Source organism: Anser anser (assembly GCF_964211835.1).
Source record: "Anser anser genome assembly, chromosome: 2".
Classification (NCBI taxonomy): Eukaryota; Metazoa; Chordata; class Aves; order Anseriformes; family Anatidae; genus Anser; species Anser anser.
In genome coordinates this window covers 13,862,950-13,884,516 of record NC_139721.1, presented here as the reverse complement: position 1 = coordinate 13,884,516, position 21,567 = coordinate 13,862,950, and the positions used below count along the sequence as shown (strand labels likewise).

The window sequence follows — 21,567 nt, the reverse complement described above, 5'->3', positions numbered from 1 at the left end:
AGTTTTTTTTTTAAAGTCAGTATACTTTGTAATTAAAATATATTCTGAATCTTAGCACATGCTTCTAGAAAATGCCACCTGACACAAAGACAAAATCATCTAATTAGTTGAAAATTGAAATAGTCTATTTTGTTGAACATAGGTTTTTGCAGGCAGCTTGCAAATTAGCTCTGCACTTCCTGCAATCTAGCCACATCAGAACCGGTTACACTGGTGAGGCACTGCACCAGGCTGACATCCTCTGCCTATGAAAGGGGTTCACTAGCTCACGTCCTGCACCATTCAGACCACGGCTACACAGTGTGGGTCAATTCGGAATGATGCCAAAGCAAATTTGTACCTGCACCAGTACAATTGCAGATTTGCCTTAAAAATCTGAGAAATCTTTAAAAAGCTCTGCCTACGACATGCTTTCAAGGGATCAGTGACTGCCTATGCTCCGTGCACAGCGCCTTTCTTGGCAGCTACCTTGCTTGAGATAGAAGGCAGAGAAAACAGTGCATAAAGAAGTTGTTGCGCATGGAAGAAAAATAAGATTGTTCTGGGTTTTTGCTGCATAGTTATACACGTGTGAACAAATTAAATAACTCTAGTAAGCAAGATGAAATAATTTTAACTGCTAAAAAATGGATTTTAAAATGGTTTGTGATTAGAGAATGAGCAAATTAGGAGATGAATCCTTTATGCTGATAGTACTGGATAACAGAACCAAGAAACACCGTATTTTTGTGGTTAAAGATTTTTTTTTTTTGTTTCTTAATCTTATTTGTGCTTGAAACAAAGTAATTCTTCCCTGCCATTTACCTGCTAGAGTAAAGCAGGCCTGCTGGACTTCCAAAGCTTTGCTACTAATGCTTTTAACCGTCTCTTCAGATTTGTAGAGCAACATGACATTTTGGGGAACAATAACAAATTAACCCTGACCTTTAGCAGAATAGACCTTACTAGCCTGAAAAATGATGTGTAGATCTTCATACTTCTGCTAGCCATAAAAGCAAGTGATTGTTTTCTAAAGTAAAAATCCTCTTGACATTTTTTCAAATTACAAGAGATTGTATGTCAGCTCTCAGTTACAACAGCGCATCTCTAAGACTTTAAGTTTTCATTCATGCAATTAGGTAATCCGGGATACTTATTTACAACAGTTTGTTTTTATCTCCTCAAATATGCAACTGCTTTGTTGTATACACGACATCTAGCAGTCATATAACTACCAAATGCTTCCTTTAAAAAGTTAGTAATTCCTGTTCACTTCAAGCCAGTTTAGATCAACTCTTCAAGTCCTTATACGCTGCCTCAAGCATTTTACAGGGTTACCGTGTCTCAAAAAAAGCCTACTATTAACAGCAAAGAAAACAACTTATTCTGTTCCATGGTGAAATGATTTCTTTTAAAGTAACTTAAAAAAAGGCAGCACTATTCCTGCCCTGAGAGTTGATAGAAAAACATGGGAGTTCCACACTGCCCCAGAAAACACAGACTTTCCTTTTTATGGAAATAACAAAATCAGTCAGCTTCCTTTACAAGAACTGTTAAAAAGCCAGCTTTGGCACAAGCAACTGGCATTTGATAGCTGCTGTTTTACATCCAACATGAACTGGAAACCAGGTAACCGGGAACAACGAGAATCAGACCTCTTGGCAACAGATGACCAATCATTTCTTCTCCCAAAGCCAGAGACTTAGGGCCCTGCAAGACAAGCACTTCTAACTTCTATATGGTTAGTTGAAGGTAGTTAACACACTGAGCTTTCAGATTTACCCCTACACCATAAGCCACCAGTCTTACAGCTGGAACTGAAGCTAGCATGTTAAGTGCTGGAAGGTTGTATTTGAGAAGTGACACGGATGGTTAAATAACACGGGAGGCTGTGTTGTGAACTGTATTGATTTTACAGCAGACTCTGTATCTATTTGTCTCTGATACCCCCTTGGCAGAGAAAAAGTTGTTGCCAAGGCAGTTGGGTACAGTAATAGTCTAACCCATCATTTCCAGACCTGACAGTGAGCTCAATCATAATATATATGTAGCTCAATCACTGATTTCTTCAGGTAATCTTTCTTCTACTTTTTACCATTCAAGTTTTCCCTTCCTGTATCTATTGAGTATTTTGAGCAACATACCCTACCTTGCTTACACAGCAACTCATCTGATCAGCTCTTTTTAAAAGATGTGATATACTACTTTGCAATACTAGCACTTTCTTACCCAAGTCAATCATTAAACATAAACAACACCCATAAAAGGTCAAGAATTTAATAAGAAAACATTATTTCCATCAGTTTGTCTTTCCAAAGGGTGGGATGAATTATTGAGATTATCCTAAAGGAAGCAGGCTGATGAGTAAGCTTTTCATTCTCCAAATCTTTCCACTAACACTCTATGAAGGGAGGAAAACAAAGTAAGCACCAGAACAGAAAGAGATATGCCCAGTATCAGCAGAGTTATGAATTCTAGCTGGGTATCGCTCCCAGGGTTACCAAACGGTACATTTGCAGTGGGTTATGGATCCAGAATGCCTAGCGAATGACAAGGAAGAGGGCTGAGCCCAAGGGCGATGCCTTGAAGTTACCACTTCAGTGCGTAAGGATAGGTCTGAATTCTCTCAGATACATTCACTCAAATTGCCTTGAAACCTCCCATTCCCTACCTAGTTTGAAATGTCTTTGGACACAAGGACAGCAGAAAGATACAAGCAAAGCTCCTTATAAAAAACTAAAACAACTCATGCACAAAGCAAGAGAAACACTACTACCCTCAAAATGAAAACATGAAATCTGAGGAGGAATAATTAGAAATCTAGAATCACCAAGCTTCTCACAGAGAAAGAATGAAAGATTTAAGCTACTCGGTCAGTAATAACCCTTCAAACACAAGAACAGTCACAAATCTGCTGAACATAGCCTAATTCAAGTAAATGAACAGGCTAATCTAGGAATAAATTCATTTCATAAATGCAAATCATTAGTTTCCAATTCTCTATAGAACATCTGTCAGGATTGAATTTCAACTTACTTGGTCATTAAAAAAGCTACCCAGTATTTGTTTTCAAGGACCTGCAACAGTCAAGTAAGATAAGGAAAATATTAAGAAAATAGAAATCTCACAAACACAGGCTGTGTATAAGGAATGGCAAAGCAGAATCAACCAATAATCATTAAAATAATTTAAGTTTCCAAAATTTATAGCTATAAGATGCATGAAAAAAGCAAAACAAAGTGATTAGTAAGAAGGCAAATCAAAACCAAGAGCTTTGAGTGGCAATTATGGCTGAACTCACTGAATCGAAATCACTGAACATGAGGTGTTTAAAGAAATCATCAGCACCCCTTATCACTACTCATCATGTCAAAACTCCAGATGTCTGATTCAGTTTACAGAACACTGAGAAACAATGCTCACCACATCTTCATAAAACTTGCATTCTCTAGGACAAAACCTTAATAGCAATCACAGCTTCGCTTATCGACACGTCTGCCACCGCACAAGCTCTTCTGGTGGACACTACTTCAATATAATATTAGCGAGGTAATTATTTCACTTTTCTACTATATCAAAAGTGTTACAAAGGGACAAAACACATGCAAAAGTACCTTTTGTGTAGTCAACAACAGCCTCCAACGCCGCTATTCGGACATCCACAAAATGCCCATATTCTGCATATGACTTGAAAAGAGCAGGATCGCTTGGGACATGACCATTCTTCTGAAGCACCCGAATAGCTTTTAAGCAGCTAGATGCGGTAAAAAGAAATTTATATTAGGCTTCCAAAATGCCAGCCACAAAGTACACAGTTATCTCCTTCAGAATCAAGTAGTCTTGTCATTTTTCTAGAATTAAATTAACCTAATTAACATGTTACAATTATTTTCATCGTATTAACACGTAGCACTCATTAACTCTGAATTAGGCAGAACACTGAAACAATTCTCTGCTATGCCAAATTCAGTTTGATTGAAGCAGAACTTCACTAATTTACACAGAAAACACAGTTCAGATTAGTGTTGTGTACTCTACAGAAATTGTTACTCTACCTTTTGTGAACCTTTCATGAACAGAACATTTGAGACAAACTCACACTACCAACTTTTGGAAATTAAAAGGAATTTGCCATGTAAGACTAAAGGAGGTAAGCTAAAATCTCAGTAACTACAGAACTATAAACAAAAAAGTAGTGTTAATGTGTCCACTCTTTTTGTACATACAACAATTATTAAATCACACCTGACTGTAATGGTATGTCTGTAGCTGGGAAGAAGCTTCTCCATATTTAGGAAACGTGTAATTTCCTCAAGAATAAGTCGAACATCGGGATTTAAGTTATCCAGTGTTCGGACTTCATTGTTCACACTGACTGCAGGAGTTACAGAGTTGGCCAGGGCATCAATCAGTTCAGCACGGTAGTAGTTGTCTGAAAACTAGATAAAAACAGCATTCAAACACAAGCCATATAACAATACATGTTCTTAATGATGAGTAATTTGAAGCACTGTTACAGGAAAAGATCTTAGAAACTGTATGACAAACTGTAAAAAAGCATAACAGTTGAACGTGTTTGTTCTGAATACAGATTTGAGAGTGTTTGAGCAAGCAGATATTCTATCAAGCATTAATCTTCACTTTAAAATAAGAGCATATTAATACATTGGTTTCTAAAAAGAAAAATCGGGTACTGAAAATGTTCGAGATTTGGAAAATAAAAGCCATTATTTCCAAGTGTAAGCTTTAAACTACCTGTCTCTATATTCAGTTGCAAGGTTACCAAGGTTAATGGGTGCTTGGCACCTCTGAAAAAAATCAGAGGTTTTATCTAGATAGCCACTTCAAGAGCTTCTCAGGTGAATTAATGTCTCACTGCTGTTTAGTAAGGAAAATCTTGCTTCTGCGTTTGCTCCTTTTTCCTGGGCACACAGTTTCACCCCTTCCCTTGTGTTAACTGTGGCACTTATTGGTCTTACCAGATTACTGCACAGCATAAAGTGTAGAAATACAACTATAAAAGCAGAAAAAAAGTTCTGGGTTGCATATTAGTTAATTTCATCTAAACAAACCCAAAGAGTGTTAAATCCTGCAGAAGGTATCAAATACATGTTTGCAAATGGCATGTGGAAAAACAAAGTGGGATCTCTCCTTCAGTGGTAGAGAGATGTTAATACAAATCAGTATGTCCTGTGACTACTGGCGTGCGTGTACATTATCTCTTTACCACTTCACCTTCTATCATGCTCTTATTTCAGTACTCTTCAACAAGTGTCTTGTTAGTGTTTCTACACACTAGAAAATGAGGTTTAAGAGACCTCAGATTTGTTCCACTAAGCTTTGAGTATTTAATTTGTAAGATTATGTTAGGATCCTAGCTGCTGTGGTCTTCTTCTAAAGCTAGGGAAGTGGAATCTTGTATCATCTCAGGATCCTAAAGGTCCTTTAACCATGCTTCAGAGGTGCTCTGTTTGGGAAGGTAACTTCAGATGACACTTCCAACTCAGGCACTTCAGTTTAGTGATGAAACATTACATTCAGTTTCAGCCGTTATTTGACTACATGAAGACCATTCAGTTCTGTAAGCCAGAGCTGTTATTCAGAACCCAGAATCCCATACATCATAAAAACCAAGATTATTTCCTTGCTCTTTCAGACAATCTTCTCAAAGTAGAAACAAGTGCTTAACTTTGCATGCTACATTTATTCAGAAAATGTTAACCTTCACGCACATTCTCTCAAAAAACAGGTCTTTTGAATGAAAAAAAAATATCAAGAAAAGCATGTGCGCAAATGAAGACAGGCAGGTCCTTAGTAAGTCAACAAGCACAGTGCTTCCTCCAAGAGAAACATCCAAGAAATGTCACCACAAATGTCAGCTAGAGAATCTTCTGTAACATTTACTGTTTAGTTTAGTATATCAGCTTTTATCAACTCTACTTGCTAGGTATTTACATTAGTGGCATAATACATCACATAGTTTATTAACTTTAAGACTTTTTTAAACAAAAAAAGATTAAAATAAACACATTCTTTACCTTATTCTTTCTGTTATCATTATACTTGATCAAATCCAAAATAAACATTAAAACCTCCTTAGGACAGAGGTTGTGAACATCTCTCAGAAGGGCCATGGCAACAGGCATAGTCTGTGTAATAAAATTAACATCATTCTTATGTTAATGAAAGGACAGTTATGCCCTGAAAAGAGCTACACCCTTAAAATAAACAATTACTTTTGCAATACCAAATCTCTAAGAAGTTTTATTTAAATGCATTTTGAAAAAGATACAATATGCTGCACAATCTTCAGATCAAAACCAATGCAATTTTTACTCGATAATTAGTTATAGCAGACAGAAAAAGCTGTATATGCAAGAAACGACTCAATTGAAGGCACTGTCTAAAAGGTAAGAATTGGAAAATAGTGAAGCAAAGAAAATGATGGTGGAATTCATTCTGAAACTGCCACCTAATTTGGGCGCTTACATGTGAACCTGATGTCTAAGCTTCCATTACCATCAAGAGGTATACACCCAAAAGAGTCAGTGGAGCCTAAAGAATTATTAGCCAGATAGCTATTAACCTCACTAGATGTTTCTTTTAGAATGAGCTAAGCAGTTCTCTAGGCTCAACTCACACAGATTCAGGAATCCTACCCTTGCACTATAAATCTGGGACATGGGATTAAATGTCTTAGGGAGAAATGCAAAAGATTTAGTGGGAAAAGATGAACAATGATAAAAAGAGCAGAAGAACAGAAAAGTCAGTCCAAGAACGAACATGGCGGTAAAAAGGATGATGCGATTTTGGACAGAGAAATAAAATTTAGGTTTTCTCCATAATCAGAAATACGAGATCTGTAACTCAATCGTCCAATAATTATAAAGTAAACCTTGAGAGAAAACCACTTGCATTTATTTTAACTGTTATTCACTGTACAACTAACAACTATAGGTCCCAGTAAAAAAAAAAAAGTCATCAAAGCAAGCTGCAGCAACACATGATGTTGACAACTAATGGAAAGGAGAGGGCAAGAAGGATTATGTAGTGCCTTCAACTAAAAGGCCAACCAATTTAAGATAAGGTTTAAGAGATTTTATTTGTAGTACAAAATCAATGCCAGTAATGAAGACGGTTGATGAATTCACCTAAAAATGATTAGCCTTGTTATTGTGCAATAAATTGTATGTAAGAACGAGCTCACGAATATTTACAACTAATCATTATATGTACTCCATTCTCCTGAAGGAATTGCTAATTTAACTTCAGCTACCCAGAAAAAAAATTGCTAGAGTTTTGTTAAGTGTTTTTTGACAAAGATGAAACAAACAGATACCAAATAAGAAAGAACTAGTTATTTGGGGTTTTTAATGACTGGGTAAAATGGGACTGTGCTATTCACATTCTTACAGTTGTCATCTGTAGGAACATTTATGTATTTTGACATTTAATTTAAAAAGTTCAGTGGAAAAATAAATTTTACCTTCTGCAGGAAGTAGCTTTGAAAGTTCATGAAGTTGTTGGTCTTCACAATGTTTGGACAAGTCTTACAGCAAAACATTCGGGTAAAGAGTGACTTCATGGCTGGTGGTCCTGTCCATGTACTTACCATGGAATTTGCAATCTATATAATTAGGAGGAAAGGCAAGTCACATTAACATCACCACTGTAAGTTCGGGTTGGCTGTAAAGAAATGCAAATTTCCCATAATAAAAAGAGAGTAATTGCCAAAAATATACTGCCCTTCAAATACGTACCTATTTTCAACAACGTATTACGTTAGCTAAGTTTTCTCTGCCATCCCCAATACATCCTGTCTACATTAAAGGTAAGTTTTCATAAAATTGTTTCACTTGGAAGATGTCAGCAACTCATTACCTTTCCGTGATAAGCTTCTGTTCTTAATTATTTTCTCTTTTATATTTTAGGCAAATATTCTGTGTTTATTAAGCCAAGTTTTCTGACTCTACAGAAGCCAGCGATGGAAGAGGCTTTTACAATACCAACTTCCCCAATTTACCCTGCCAGTAACCTCAGCCTAGACTTTAACTAGGTCTCAACCACCCTAAGACTAAAAGACCACCCCTAAAGCGAAAGGCAAGTCAGCTATCTCTGAGCTTTAATCTTCACAGAACGAAGGATAGAATATTCCTCAAATAACCTTAATTCACAACAAGACTGCAGAGTGACAAATTTATTGCTATGATCTGTTTTGGTGTAAGGAAGCAAGGTTCTGCAAGGACAAAACTGTCTTTCTGCCTTTCCAGCACCCTAGGGATTCTATATATTTGTTGCATGGAACAATGTAAGCGTGCAGAGAAGAATATCTGAGTCTGAGTGTTTATTAACAACTGGGGCCAACACACCCTAAAATTTTGGATGTTCCAGTGTTACAGACCTTCCACAAACTAAGGAAAATACCATTTTCACACAAATGAAATTGACTGTGATTATCTCCTTCTAAATTAGTTTACCTTATTCCAAAGACTATTACATATGCAGTAAGAGAAAGAAAAGATAGAAGCTACTTAAAGATGGGTAGCAATTCATTTTACCACCTCTTTTACGTAAGATGTGGGCTTTATTATTGAAAGACATTTTCCTTTTAAGTCAGCCTTCAAAGCAAAGTTAAAGGGAGAAAATAGCGCAGTCAGACTAGACTTTTGCAGTAAAAGAAGTCTTCTAACTATACATGCAGGTATAGGTTTTTGTGTAACATACTTAACAAGTTTTCCTACAAACGAAGTTTAATCCTAAAGGCTACTCAAAAACCATGAAGAACTTAGAACTGAAAATGTGAAATTTATGTAGCAGTGTAACAAAATGCACTCCAAAACATTACAAGAGACTACTGCATTTACAAGGTATCCACAATTCATTACAATTGGGGTACAAGTTTTTTTTTTTTTAATCATTTTAAATATTTCATTTTGCAACTTCTATAGATGAAGAATGTTATTTTCAAGTTAAATCAAAAGTAGTAAAATCATCATCTTTTCAGTATTTTTTGGTGTTACAATGTGGTCCGACTCGTGTAAATTCCTCTTTAAATACTGACAGAATCCAAGTTTTCTATTTATTCTATTGACAATTTACACAGTCTCAAATATATTTGCAAATTCTCCTTACCATAAGGCAGGAAACCTCTCTTGCATTAATTTTACTTGAAAAGGTATACTCTATTTCTGCATCTATCGATTCGTATCTCATAAAAACTGGCAACTTATTTGACCTAAGATATAACTAAAACGCACAGCTGTAAAACTCCTCATTGTTTTGATTTTTTTTCTGATGGCGAAGGTTTTTTTTTTTTGTTTGTTTGTTTTTTAAACCTTACAGAACATCACCGGCACGGCAGTAGACCCAAACCTATAGACTGAAAATCAGCCTGGCTGCTCCCAGGACTTAGTATCATAACATTATTATTTTCTCATTTCTCTGTAGGGTCATTTGCCATGAACTTCTCAGTGGTCTGTGTGTGTATTTGCACATGCACACGGGCATCTATTCATTAATGAGGATTTAATATTTTACATGAATACTTGACTGAAGTGCTGTTTTACAAGTCATACATTAGAAAATGCAATTTTAAAACTGAATTTATTACACTATCACTTTTTCTGTATCCATGTACGTACACCAAGAACGTTTCACCTAAATAACCACTATCCAGCCAGAAGGTGCAAATTAACACAAAATAACCCTCCCACTAACAAAACATGGAGGACTTGACTTTTTCCAATAAAGTCTACAAATCTTGAATATTTACAAGCTGTGAAAATTAAACAAAGTTAATAGGAAGTGATTCTTACTAACAGCCTGATGTTGGAACCATTAATAGAATATATTACACTTTTCTCCTAGGTAGCATGGGTAAACATATCTACAACCACGTCCTTCCATACCCCTTCACCTTGATTTAATAACACAAACACACTTTTCACATAGATTTGTAATTATTTTCTGAGTCAACCATCTTATCTCTAGATCTCAGATTTTTTTAAATACAATTTCATATAAATACAACCAAAAAAAAACTAGTTATGGTTATCTACAACCCAACTACCTGTGAATTCAAAGAACAAAAAAAATACATTTCAACATTGTTAACAACTGCTCTTTTAACATTCACCTGTGGAAGCCACCTTTACTTTTAACTATTCCAAATAAATTCATTATGAAATACACATATTTTAAGTCAGGTAGCGGCAGTATTGCTCCTAGCACATACTCTGGCAGCATTGTATCAGTGTTTCGTAATATTACAATACACCATCACAAGCATTTCTTGTATTTTGATTTTCAAAATATGCCCAAAGGGTATATTTCTGTACAGGCACTGAATTACTCTTAACAGGTAGCCAGCAGAGATGAAGCTATATGCCAATAATTCAACTTCTACAAACTGCCAGTAACATGCCTTTATGTAAAGTATGTCAGTAACATGCCTTCTCAAAATTTCTTACTCTTTTGTGTTTCCATCCAGTTGTTTTATCAGGATCTCTATGTTTAATTCTTAATGTTAACTTTGTGTCTAAACAAAAAATACCTTCTCTTTTAATGGCAATGACCTGGCTTTTGAATATTTAATTAGAGACCAACACTATTTACTTTGTGCCCCTATTCAACTTGAAACAATATACAGCAGTAATCTGAATTCACATTAGACAGATAGATGAATTTTGAAACTTCAAATTTCTCAGAGAAGCCAAGGAACTTCCCAGTAAAATAAAAAAAATGAATTTTGGCTCTGAAAAAAATGAACAAAAGTCTTTTATTTCTGCCACTTAATGAAATCTGGAAAAATCCCTTGTGGTTTTCATGTCTGACATCTCAATTTTGACAATTATGAAAGCCTTCTGCAGTCTCCATTTACAGACTAAAATAATACAGCTTTCCTTTCAAATCAGTCAAGTTAAAAATACTTGGCAAACCCTTTTAAGAGGCTAAATATCAAGCCAATTTAAGAACTGTGGTGAGTTTTGACACATTTTCAAATGTTCACAATGTCTAGCACATTTCTTTCCTTATTCCCATCCACACAACCTCACCTTTGCAAGGCAGAAGCAGGCCAGCATTCTCACTCGGTAGAAGCACTGTTCCTGTTCTAGTATATCAGTGAGTGCAAGCCGTGATGCTGGCGTGGGGAACTTTTCCAATGCCAGAATGGCTTCTTCTTGTGCAACCACATCTCGCTCATATCGAAGCTGATACTGCCACATGAAATCAGACTGTTCAAATTCTACCTTCCTCAGTACTGACATATCAGGGTCTATTCTTATCCAGAGCAAAGGGGAATCAGCACTAAGACAGACATGAGAAACATTAATAGTTTACAGCATTTCAAGACTCTAGAAATCAAAAAGATGTTCTGACTTGTTATGAGTTATGTTTGAAGTATTTAGAGTCCAAGAACCATACATGAATTTAAGTTAGAAGGGACTTTTGAAAGTCATCTGATCCAGGCTCCTGCTCCTAGGATGGCAACTCTACAACCTTTCAGGGCAATCTGCCCAAGACACTTAAATGTCAGTGAAAGCAGTAGTTTCACTGTTTTTACACAACAGATGTGAGTTCATGGTAAACTACTGTATAATCTCAGTACACTCAAAATCTTCTTCCTCAGGTACCATAACTGTCATGGCTGAGAAGCATACTTTATGACCTTCTACACTTGCAGTCTACCAGAAAAAAAAAAATCAAAGAGAATCCCATGGTAACCACCTAAAGCTTTATGTACTGGCTTTCATCAATAGACATGAAAATACTTTACAAACACAAACATGCTATTGTGTTGAAAGCTGACATGGGTAACCATGCAATTGCACAGAACTGTCAGGACAAACAATCATAAAAGCAAAAGTATCATCATGCAGGATTAAAGTTTTAGTCCCGAAGATGAAAATACTCAATTGTATTCTACACAAGGAAGTGTTTTATACTTAGTATTCAGACAGCACCATTATGGCACGAGTCATTTGTGGGAACAGCAAGCACAAATAGGAGCTAGATGCTAAATGCTCCTAAAAACAATCTAAAAATCATTTATTCATGTCTGTTAATACAGAAATTATAACAGAAATTATACAGAAATTACAGAAATTATACAGAAATTATACAGAAATTATAATATAATATGCTCAATGACTATATCCCCTCTATAAAATTATTTCTGGGCATTTTTAGATAAGGTTTAATTTACTAGTAATCTCCAACGCTTTAAAGCAAACTATCCTTCTACAATGAGACACCATCTAGTTTTCAAGAAAAGATCATTTACTTTCATCAGCAAGCAAAGTACCAACACCTATGAACACCTTTCTGAGAGCAACACCAGCTCCAGCTCAAGGAGGGTAAAATGAGTATTTACTCTGAGCAAGAGGTTGCTTCCATAGAGCTTAACACCCTAATATATTCTTTTCAGTATGAAGTATTTCAACGTTCATTTGTAATCTAAAAGAATTATTTTTAAATTAACCATAGGTTTCAAGAAGTTCTTTATCTTAGTGCTAAGTTAAATGGTCTTCATCGAGGTCCAACAAAAAATGCTGACTTTTGTCTTGAAATCTGCCAGCCATATAATGAAGTCCAAATCTACTATCAAATTCTTAAAAAAAGAAACATGCTTCAAATAAAGGTAATATGGCTCAGTGTCACACCGAGAAACTGCAGCCAACTTACTCCATAGCAGAAAGGTCCATGTCCACCTCTTCTCCATTCATCAGTGGAATCTTTTTTTTCTTATTTCTGTTAAAAAAAAAAAAAGAGAAAAAAAGAAAATAAAGGTAGGTATTTCAAAAATCATCCTACTAGCTAAGGTATGCTTAAAAATGAAGATAAAGTTTGCTAAAGTAATTTACCAAACCAAAAACCAATGCTCACTCAGGAAAAAAAAAATTTAAAAAATCAAAGTTGAGCTGTGCTTAGTTTTATTCAGAAAAGAAACCACTGGGGACTCTAACAGAAAACAAAAACTATGTACATGCTTCAATTCATATACCCTCACTTGAGATTCTTTTCTTGCCTTTCTTTAGTCTTCCCCCTTGGTGAGAAAACTCATTCAAAGCCTTTATGAAAAATCTGATGAAGCTGGAGCCTTCATTCAACTTGTTCTCCTATACAAACAAACTTCTCTATAAAACTTTATACAAAATTTAAGATCTTTATTCAGAGCTGCATACAAAATGTAAGGTTTCTTGCCGTTCACAAACCGTAGTAAATTCTTTCTTCTCCCCTTACATCACAGGTAAATCTTATTCAATAAGATCAACAAGATGTAGTTATAAAATTTTAAAAGCATGTATTTATTATCAATGCCCTATGCATTTTCACGTATCCACAGTAAAAAATGCTTGCAGTTTATATATTTTTAAGTCTTACCTTCTGCTTTTAGAATGGCAAGGTATATCATGCTTAAGACTATTTTCTTCAATCTGCAATGTATGGTTAAATGATCCATCAAGTTCTTGCACTGTCACTTTAAGAGGACCCTTAAAGTTCAAAAGATTGTTATTAGCATTAAAAATAATGCTCGTTAATGCTCACATCACACTTATATGCGTAGGTAAAATATGGAAAATTGGCCTTACCACATATTTCTGAGTCCCAGGAGATGTGTAGTCTTGTTTTATTTCCAATTCCAAGACATTCCGTTTTCTATTAAATGCAAAGCTGCCGTAAAATTTGACCACTCCACTCTGATCTCTACAAAGCAGTATAGGAATTCTGCGGCACAATGCAGCAACTATAAACAAACATAACTCTCAAGGTTTTCACTCACTTTTTACACTTGCTTTATGCTTTTTTAACTCTAAAATCTCCTATCCCAAGAAAATCAGGAAATGAAAACATGTTCCTTCGTAAGAATTTCCATTTTTTTTCTTTAAACAGTACTTTAATGTACATTCATGTACAAAGGAAAAAAAAAAAAAAGGGAGTACAGTGAAAATTATCTAGGAAGAAAGAATTCATCACGAAAAACTACACTGGACCCTACCACATTCTAATGTCCCTGACATGCTCTCAGAGAAAGTTACTGAGTAAATCTTTAGTAAATTCCATATGACTTGTTTTAATACACACTTCAGGTAAACCAAATTAAGAGGAAAACATAGCGACCTTCTGTTTTCTACCTGTGCTGCACTTAATTATTTTATTGCAGATTTTCAAAAATGAGTCATTGCACGTGTTGTTCAGATGTATACAGAATAGTTCACATACATATGAAACGACACTATGTGACCAATAAAAAATAATTATCTCACTCCAAATTTTATCACAGGCAATAACTTCAGGTAAACTGTTCTGTGAATAGCTTCAGCATTCATTATTATTTTGACATCCATTACTACAGTTTATTTATAATAAAACTACAACACTAGGAAAACGTATTTTAGGCTAGGGCATGCTCCCAATAAGTGTCTGATGACATATGGCAAAAGCAAGAAAAGAAAACCTGTTCTTTAATGTCCTGACATTTAAGGGGAGAGCTGCCAGTTTCAAGCAGACTTCCTATCACACAAAACTCCTCTCCCCAAATACATGCATTTGGCTAAATAGATACCTCAGACAGACTGGTTCTGTTCATGGTGGTTGCCTTCATAAAGGTCCGTGACATTGCCATCGGGTAAAACTTAGTCCTGTACTGTTTTAACCTGCAGTCACTAATTAAAACTACCAATTAAACCTGTTAAATGAAGCAAATTTAAATTTACCCTCACATCAATCCAAAACAAGAAACCCTATTTCTTGATTAATATCACTGAAATTTGAAGCATCAACACTCAAATTTTTATTTGAGCTAGACCTGAAGGTCTAACACTAACACAAGCTACCAAGCTGTTAAATACTAGTTTATTTTAAACCATCAATCCGTGCTTTAGGTTACACATTCCATGGTGATTTACTGGAAATCACATCTAAAAATGCACCAGACTATAGCATTTTCCATGTCAGACTTCAGCATATTTCTATGGGCAGTGTCCTCTGGAATTCCTTTAGTGTAATTTGGCCTTGAATTCCACCAGAGTTTTTGTGCTTCCTGCAAAATAAAACTTAAAATCGCAGCAATTCCTTCTGGTAAAGAACACCCAAAAGAGCTAGCATACTCTAAATGACTATAAAAGGACTATGAACCTGTGACTCACATCTATTTCTAATTCAAAGAATAATGTACTTAAATGTTTAAAGCAAAGACATGAAGTATCTTTCTTCACATTCCTTTAGTAGTGCCAATTAAAAAACAAATTCATTCTCCATATTAACAATCCAAACCAAGAATAAAAAGGATACACCCACTGCTTTATTAAAGGTTGGATGTCTTTGCCAGAGACATTTGAGATAGATTTCAAAAACCCAGATGTGGAAACCAACATCTGACTCCACATGTGTGACTGGAACTTCTGAGATGAAGCAGTGCTGGCCAGACTCAACAACTTGTTGAAAACCTAAAATGATAAAAAGTTATTACTTTCATTAAGCACTTCAACATACAAAAGAAGCCTTTCTTTCCTGATTAGTTGCAACCGAACTCTAACTAAAGGCCAGTAAACTCATTCCTTGATGACTGACTTCAAAAAAAGTCTTTCAAAATAAAAATATTTCAGAAAATTATTTGCTTGTCCGTATCAGAAATTGTCATTTGCAGACATGAATGCGTCTTTACTTGAGGTAAACTATGCATGATGCTGAGAAAAGAGGTGAACCCCCAGCTTCATAACATGAAGTGTGTTTTAACAAAAATAAACTAAAAATGTCATCTTTGCTCATAATGGCTGCAGGTAGAACTTAAGCAGCTTTTTCACAAATAGAGATGAACATAAAGCGTACCAAAACATTTTTTGTAGCCATTTTCCAGTTCTACGCATCTCTAATGAACTACGCTTCAAAAACCAAGCAATTTATGACGTTAGTCACTGAAAGTGCATGTGGCCTTTATTTACCAAATTATAAAACGCAGAGGTTAGCAAAGTACTTTAAAATCACTTTTTTACCTGAGCTTTTTCAAATAACCAGCTTTTTAGGAGTTACAAGTATACCCTTTCTTTTCTTTTCTAACTTTAGCCAACACTTCGCATACTTCCTTACCATAGTCTTACACAAAATCCCTTATAAGTCCATAAGCTTTAAAATTAACTATAGTAAAACAGATCACTAAATAAATCCGCTTTTTAGAAACAGAAGTCATGAGGTTCTCTGTTTACCTTTCTAGTTATCCCTTTAAAAAAATGCAAAGAATAATTAAAATTTATTTAATGGAAGCTTTAAATCTGCTGTATTTTCAACCTGACAGCAGCTGCTTATAAGTTTTAGCACATCCACATACATGTTATCTTTAAAAACCAGGAATCTGATGCTGAAAGGAAGAAGTATCACCTAGTTTCTAGTTTGGTGTTTCTTTATAGCACCTTATCTTTTTAAGGCATGTCACAAAACATTTAAAAAAACTACAATTCTGCAGAAGTTTAATATTTCAAAATAAAATGACAATCTCCAATTCAACTGTTTCTTCTAATATAAAGATCTATGCTCCCTCTAGCACTGAAAATGTCATGCAGTGGAAAGAACAGAAGCCAGATTCTCTTTACTTTCATTATTAATATCTGACTACATTAGCTCATGGTGACACTAGTTATGGCAGCAAAACTACTAGTAAAACAGGTTCTCAGTGTTGATAACCAGTCATTTACTCAAAGCAATGAAACAGCCTAATATTACAAAGAATAAGGCGTATATAAAAACATTACTAGTTATGTTTAACAATAACAACTAACCTTATCCTAACGCAATGATCAACATTTTATGTTTGTTCCACACTGTTTAAACTACTACTTAAAATATAAATGGAATCATATGAAAAGCTGATTTGCTCTTTCTTAACTCCATTTTATGAATAGAAATTGCAAATTTCTATTTGCAAATAATATAAAGCTGCCTATACTCCACACAAATAAATACAAAGCTGTCTATACGCCACATAAACATTTAATTACCTACCTGTAACATGAACTCCATGCTGATCCTGTTCTCAATCAGTCTCATAACAAGATGTGCTTTACACTGGAACATAGTGTAATACTCCCAGGACAGTGTATGAGGGTGTTTGATAGAAAAGTGTAAGTGTGATGCAGGGCTGAAAAATAAAAATAAAAAAAACAAAATTTGTTTTGCATTTTATGGAATGAAAACTAAAACATAACTTAACTAAGATTATAGGCACACCAACATTAGGACCTCTTCTACTGCTTTAAAGATGTAAATTATGACATTTCAAATGACCACGCACAAAGGTTACTGGGGTGCACATAGCTGGAATACAGCAAGTACTGTATAGAGAATAAAGACAGGTAATACGTGCTGCACAGTAACTTCTCGAAAAGACTGGTAGCAGTGAAAAAAAGAGAAGGGAATCTATGACTTGAGTTTGGAAATTACTCAAATTGCATGCTCCCTGCTCCACTTCCACTTTTAAGTGCTTGTACATAGTTAATATTTTACATTTAAGCAAATAACTTTTGCAATTAAAGAAAGTAGGAGTTTTAAGATTAAAAAAAGACTTTCACGATCAATTCCCCTGAGTCATCACATTTAATTTTAGTTAGCAAATTTATGCTTTCAATAGTTTGGCAAATAGATGCCTTCTAAATTATCTATCACATCAAGGCAGACTATGCAGAGCATCATGCTACCACTGCCACGCTATTTCCATAACTTCCTGTGGCGCTCCTTCACACATACCCTTTGTGTCTATAAGCAAAACATTTAAAACAGTCTAATTTCATTCCACATCAGAAGACAGACACAGACAACCTGAAATTTTTTTCAAACAGGACTAATTTCTGGATACCTTTAGTGGCTGTACAGCAGTAAAGCACCATATGACCTAATTTTGATGCACTATAAAATTAAAGTTTCACACTTCAGAACATGAACTTTCCAAACTTTAGCCCAGTTTCAAAATGGAAAAGTAACTTTAATACTGCATCTCCCTAGAAAAATAAGACCTTTTTGCCCTTTTTCAATTATTTGAGAAGATAATTCTGAGTTTATTTTAGTGATGAACCAGGGCTGTGGAAACTGTATTGTGTTGTGCTTTGTTTTTTTCTTTTAGTTCTTCTTTTCTTCTTCACACTTGATTATTTTTTTTCCCATGAACTAATAACAAATACCTTAAAAAAAAAAAAGGGCCCACACCATGTCAGGCCAACTTCTTAAGAAACAGAAATCCAGACTCATTTTATTAGGGTTGGTGGAGAATGACAAATTAGCCACTGTGCCATAGCAAACACCAACCACATAAAACTCCAGGGTTCAAAATGGGATTTTCCTGGGATTCTCACTTATAGATAACCTAACTGAACCATTTCAAGATGGGTGAGGCAAGAGATTTGTCCAAAGACTTTAGAAGACATTGCAAGACAGAATGAAATAATTCCTGAATTGTGACTATCAAAGACAAGAGGTATAATCCTGATCTTTTATGCCAGCTGTCTCAGAAAGAGATGTATCTTCCAGAAAGTTCACAGACCTATTAAAAAATATTTTTGACTAGCCTTTCCATGCACTTGGAAGGCGTATGGCATTAGGAAGCTTTCTAAACAACAAAAAAGACCAGTACTTGGTTTCTTGTCTGCAATTCTTAAGATTTCAGAAGACAGCAAGGACCAAGATAGCCATAACACCTCAGCATTCTTTTCCTATTCTTTTATTTACTGGGAGATTCCCTTAACTTTACTCGTGAACATCTCTATAAACATCTTATGATACAAAAAGAAAAGATTTTCTAAATTTAAGCAATATCCTTTTCAGGTATACTGACTATATGGATAAGAACATACTTAACTTTACTACTTGCTGTTTCTTGTTGGTTAGCAATTACTGAAGTCTCCCTTATCAAAACCGTCCTGTTATTTTGGACACTTCTGTATTCTAGGGTAAGGAAGGGTTAGCAGCCATGAAACTGAAATGCAAGAATGGAACTGAGGTTGTGGCTCAGACATTATATAATAATTTGGTCTCAGTATAAAACTATTTATCCAGCTTCAAATTATACACTTGATTGACTTTGGTAAAATTCTTTTCTTAAAAATTATAACCAAGCCAGGAGCCACATTCTTGGCCTTCTTAAATTCACTAAGCGTTGATTGATTTCGGCACTGGTTACATTATTTAACTGCAAATCAAACGAGACCAGGTTGATTGCATTTGAGAGCTGCGTTTTGTAGTTCATTCAGTTTTAATACATTTCTTCCCATTGTATTTTTCTTTAACTGTTAGACTTTTAAAGCTGTTACTGGATTGGCAAGAAATAAGAATTCAAATTAGCAATATGGGCCTAGGACCTTTGTCAAAGTGAAAAGTGAGCTAGTAGCTCTTCCATGGAAATTTATAACCCTCATGCTCTTGAGCACAATCCAGTCATTCAGTGCAAACCTGTCAATCTGCTTCTTCCACTTGAAATACATCTACATACACTTCTTGAGGCTTCTAATTTTTTTACAGCAGGGTGGTACCACCACAATCAAAGACTGAAGAAAACCAAAAATGCAAGAACACAAAATGAAGAGGTAACAAGCACAACACTTCACTTTGAAGCTTCAACCCATTCAGCAGTTAACCTGCAATTTCCGTTCCTTCATTTTCCCAGGCTCCGGGATTTTTTCCTCAAAAAATCAAAACTCTAGAGAGCAGCGTTTGTATTGCAGTACATACATAAACAAAGAATTTGTGATAGCTGTTCTGTACACAAATTAATTCATCTGAAAAGTTACTTTTTTTCCAATGATTTCTTTCCGTATTTTAATTCAGGTGAAAATTAGATTGTTATCCAACCTAATTTTTCTTCATATTATTATGAATTGGGACTACTTTAATGCAAATATGCTTGGCAGGAAACCTTATCATAACAACCAGAATGAAGAAATGCAAAATATATGTTAAAGAAAAATGCTCTAAACATCACCATTATGAAAATATCCTCCCAGAATACGAACCATTCCCCAGAGTCAGGAACACATATTTAATTTATGTACAAGGAAACTTTGCAATCTATAAGAAACAGCAAGTTGTAATTTATATTTAAGTGATGTTACGATTATCAAGCCATAATAGAGAGAAGCAGCAAAATACACATGGGAAGACAATGTCTAACGATACATCACACAGAGGAAACATACATTTAAGGGGATTAAACAGGAATTGGTCCATTATTTGGCTCCAGTTCTAGTTTAAATACAATTAAATACTAAAATTAACACTTACAAAGTAACTTTTCTTATAGTGCATTTATATTAATGTAGCCTTTTTCCCTAGTTTATTCTGATCCTATTAGTCTAGATTTAGTTTCTCTGTGAGGGAATATGCTGCCAAATTGTAACGCTGCCAATTAAAAAGACTGCCAAGACCTAACTCATTACCCCACATTTTCCTTCAGAAAAAGAATGAAAAAAGGGACATCATGACCAATGTGATACCTAAAATTGATGCTATTAGCTGTGACTTGCTTTTCAGAGGTATATGCAATAAGACCACCTAGGTACTTGTCTGCTTCATGGCTTTGAAAAAGGACAGTGAACTAAATCAAAATCCATCACGAGCAGTTGTTGAGGATTCACCTGGCTGGGAAACTGGCCAATGTCTCCTATTCCTGATTTGAAAAAACATTTTCTTCTTTCTTCTTCTCCCTAAACCGGATCATTACTCATATTTAAGTGGGTTTTCTGTATACTTGGTTCAATCTTAAATGCAGAGTTTTCATTTTGAATTGAAAAAAAACACAACAGGATTTGTACTCAGAAGTAAGAGAACCACTGCTGCAGACAATTTAGGTCAGGTTTTCATAACAGGGGGGCTTCTGCTGCAGTAAGAACTTGAGCTGATATATTCTGCCACTCCATCTGCACATTCTCAACCTGTTTTGCACGTGCTGCTCATGGGTTTCCAAAGAGCACCTGTTTGTAAGGTTTTGTCACAACTAGATTAATTTATCCAAGATAAGGAAAACACGACAAAAATGTGTCACTGACACCTGGACCAACTTACTGATCTGGCTTCTGGTAGTGCTTTCCAATCTCCAAAATTTCCAATTTTGACCAACGCTATTGAGTGGGTAGTACAGGAGTACCACAAAACAGGTAAGGAGAATATTCCTAAGCTAGCACTACTGAAGCTACAGTTCCTAATGAAAATACCAACTCAGCCACTTCACAGTTATCAGTGGTGCTTCATAGACAACTGATCTAATACTTTTTTCCCCCCAATTGATAAGACAAATTTCGTGCAAGATTGCAAGGTAGTAACTGACAGTGGACACAAAAACAGCAAAGAAAAAGAAAACTGATAATACCTTAAAAAGCCTAAAAATTACTAACCACGCTATAAATAGCTCAGGCCAAAATTCTGGCTCCATCTTCACTCTCATCCTCTTACTAAAAAGCAGTTTCGTAACAGTATTAAAAACATTCATTGTACTTTATTCCCTTCAGGATTTAAAGCGAAAGAAAAATAAAACAACAGTGACCCAATATACTCAAGATGTACTTTATGAGACTGGTAATAGATGCCTTGGGCAGCTGCAGTTCTTCAGCC

At 35.2% G+C, this 21,567-nt stretch overlaps 1 protein-coding gene across 1 annotated transcript in view; it reads right to left on the bottom strand.

Annotated features, from left to right (window-relative positions):
- TAF2 (TATA-box binding protein associated factor 2) overlaps positions 1-21,567 on the bottom strand; it is a 56,793-nt gene that overhangs the window by 18,950 nt on the left and 16,276 nt on the right. The window contains exons 10-19 of the mRNA XM_083823778.1: positions 16,978-17,113; positions 15,274-15,428; positions 13,572-13,686; positions 13,363-13,472; positions 12,664-12,729; positions 11,034-11,286; positions 7,466-7,606; positions 6,018-6,128; positions 4,225-4,418; positions 3,594-3,733 (exon numbers count right to left, since the gene is read on the bottom strand). Of these exons, the coding sequence (XP_083679904.1) occupies positions 3,594-3,733; positions 4,225-4,418; positions 6,018-6,128; positions 7,466-7,606; positions 11,034-11,286; positions 12,664-12,729; positions 13,363-13,472; positions 13,572-13,686; positions 15,274-15,428; positions 16,978-17,113 (1,421 nt within the window). The remainder of the gene's footprint in view (positions 1-3,593; positions 3,734-4,224; positions 4,419-6,017; positions 6,129-7,465; positions 7,607-11,033; positions 11,287-12,663; positions 12,730-13,362; positions 13,473-13,571; positions 13,687-15,273; positions 15,429-16,977; positions 17,114-21,567) is intronic.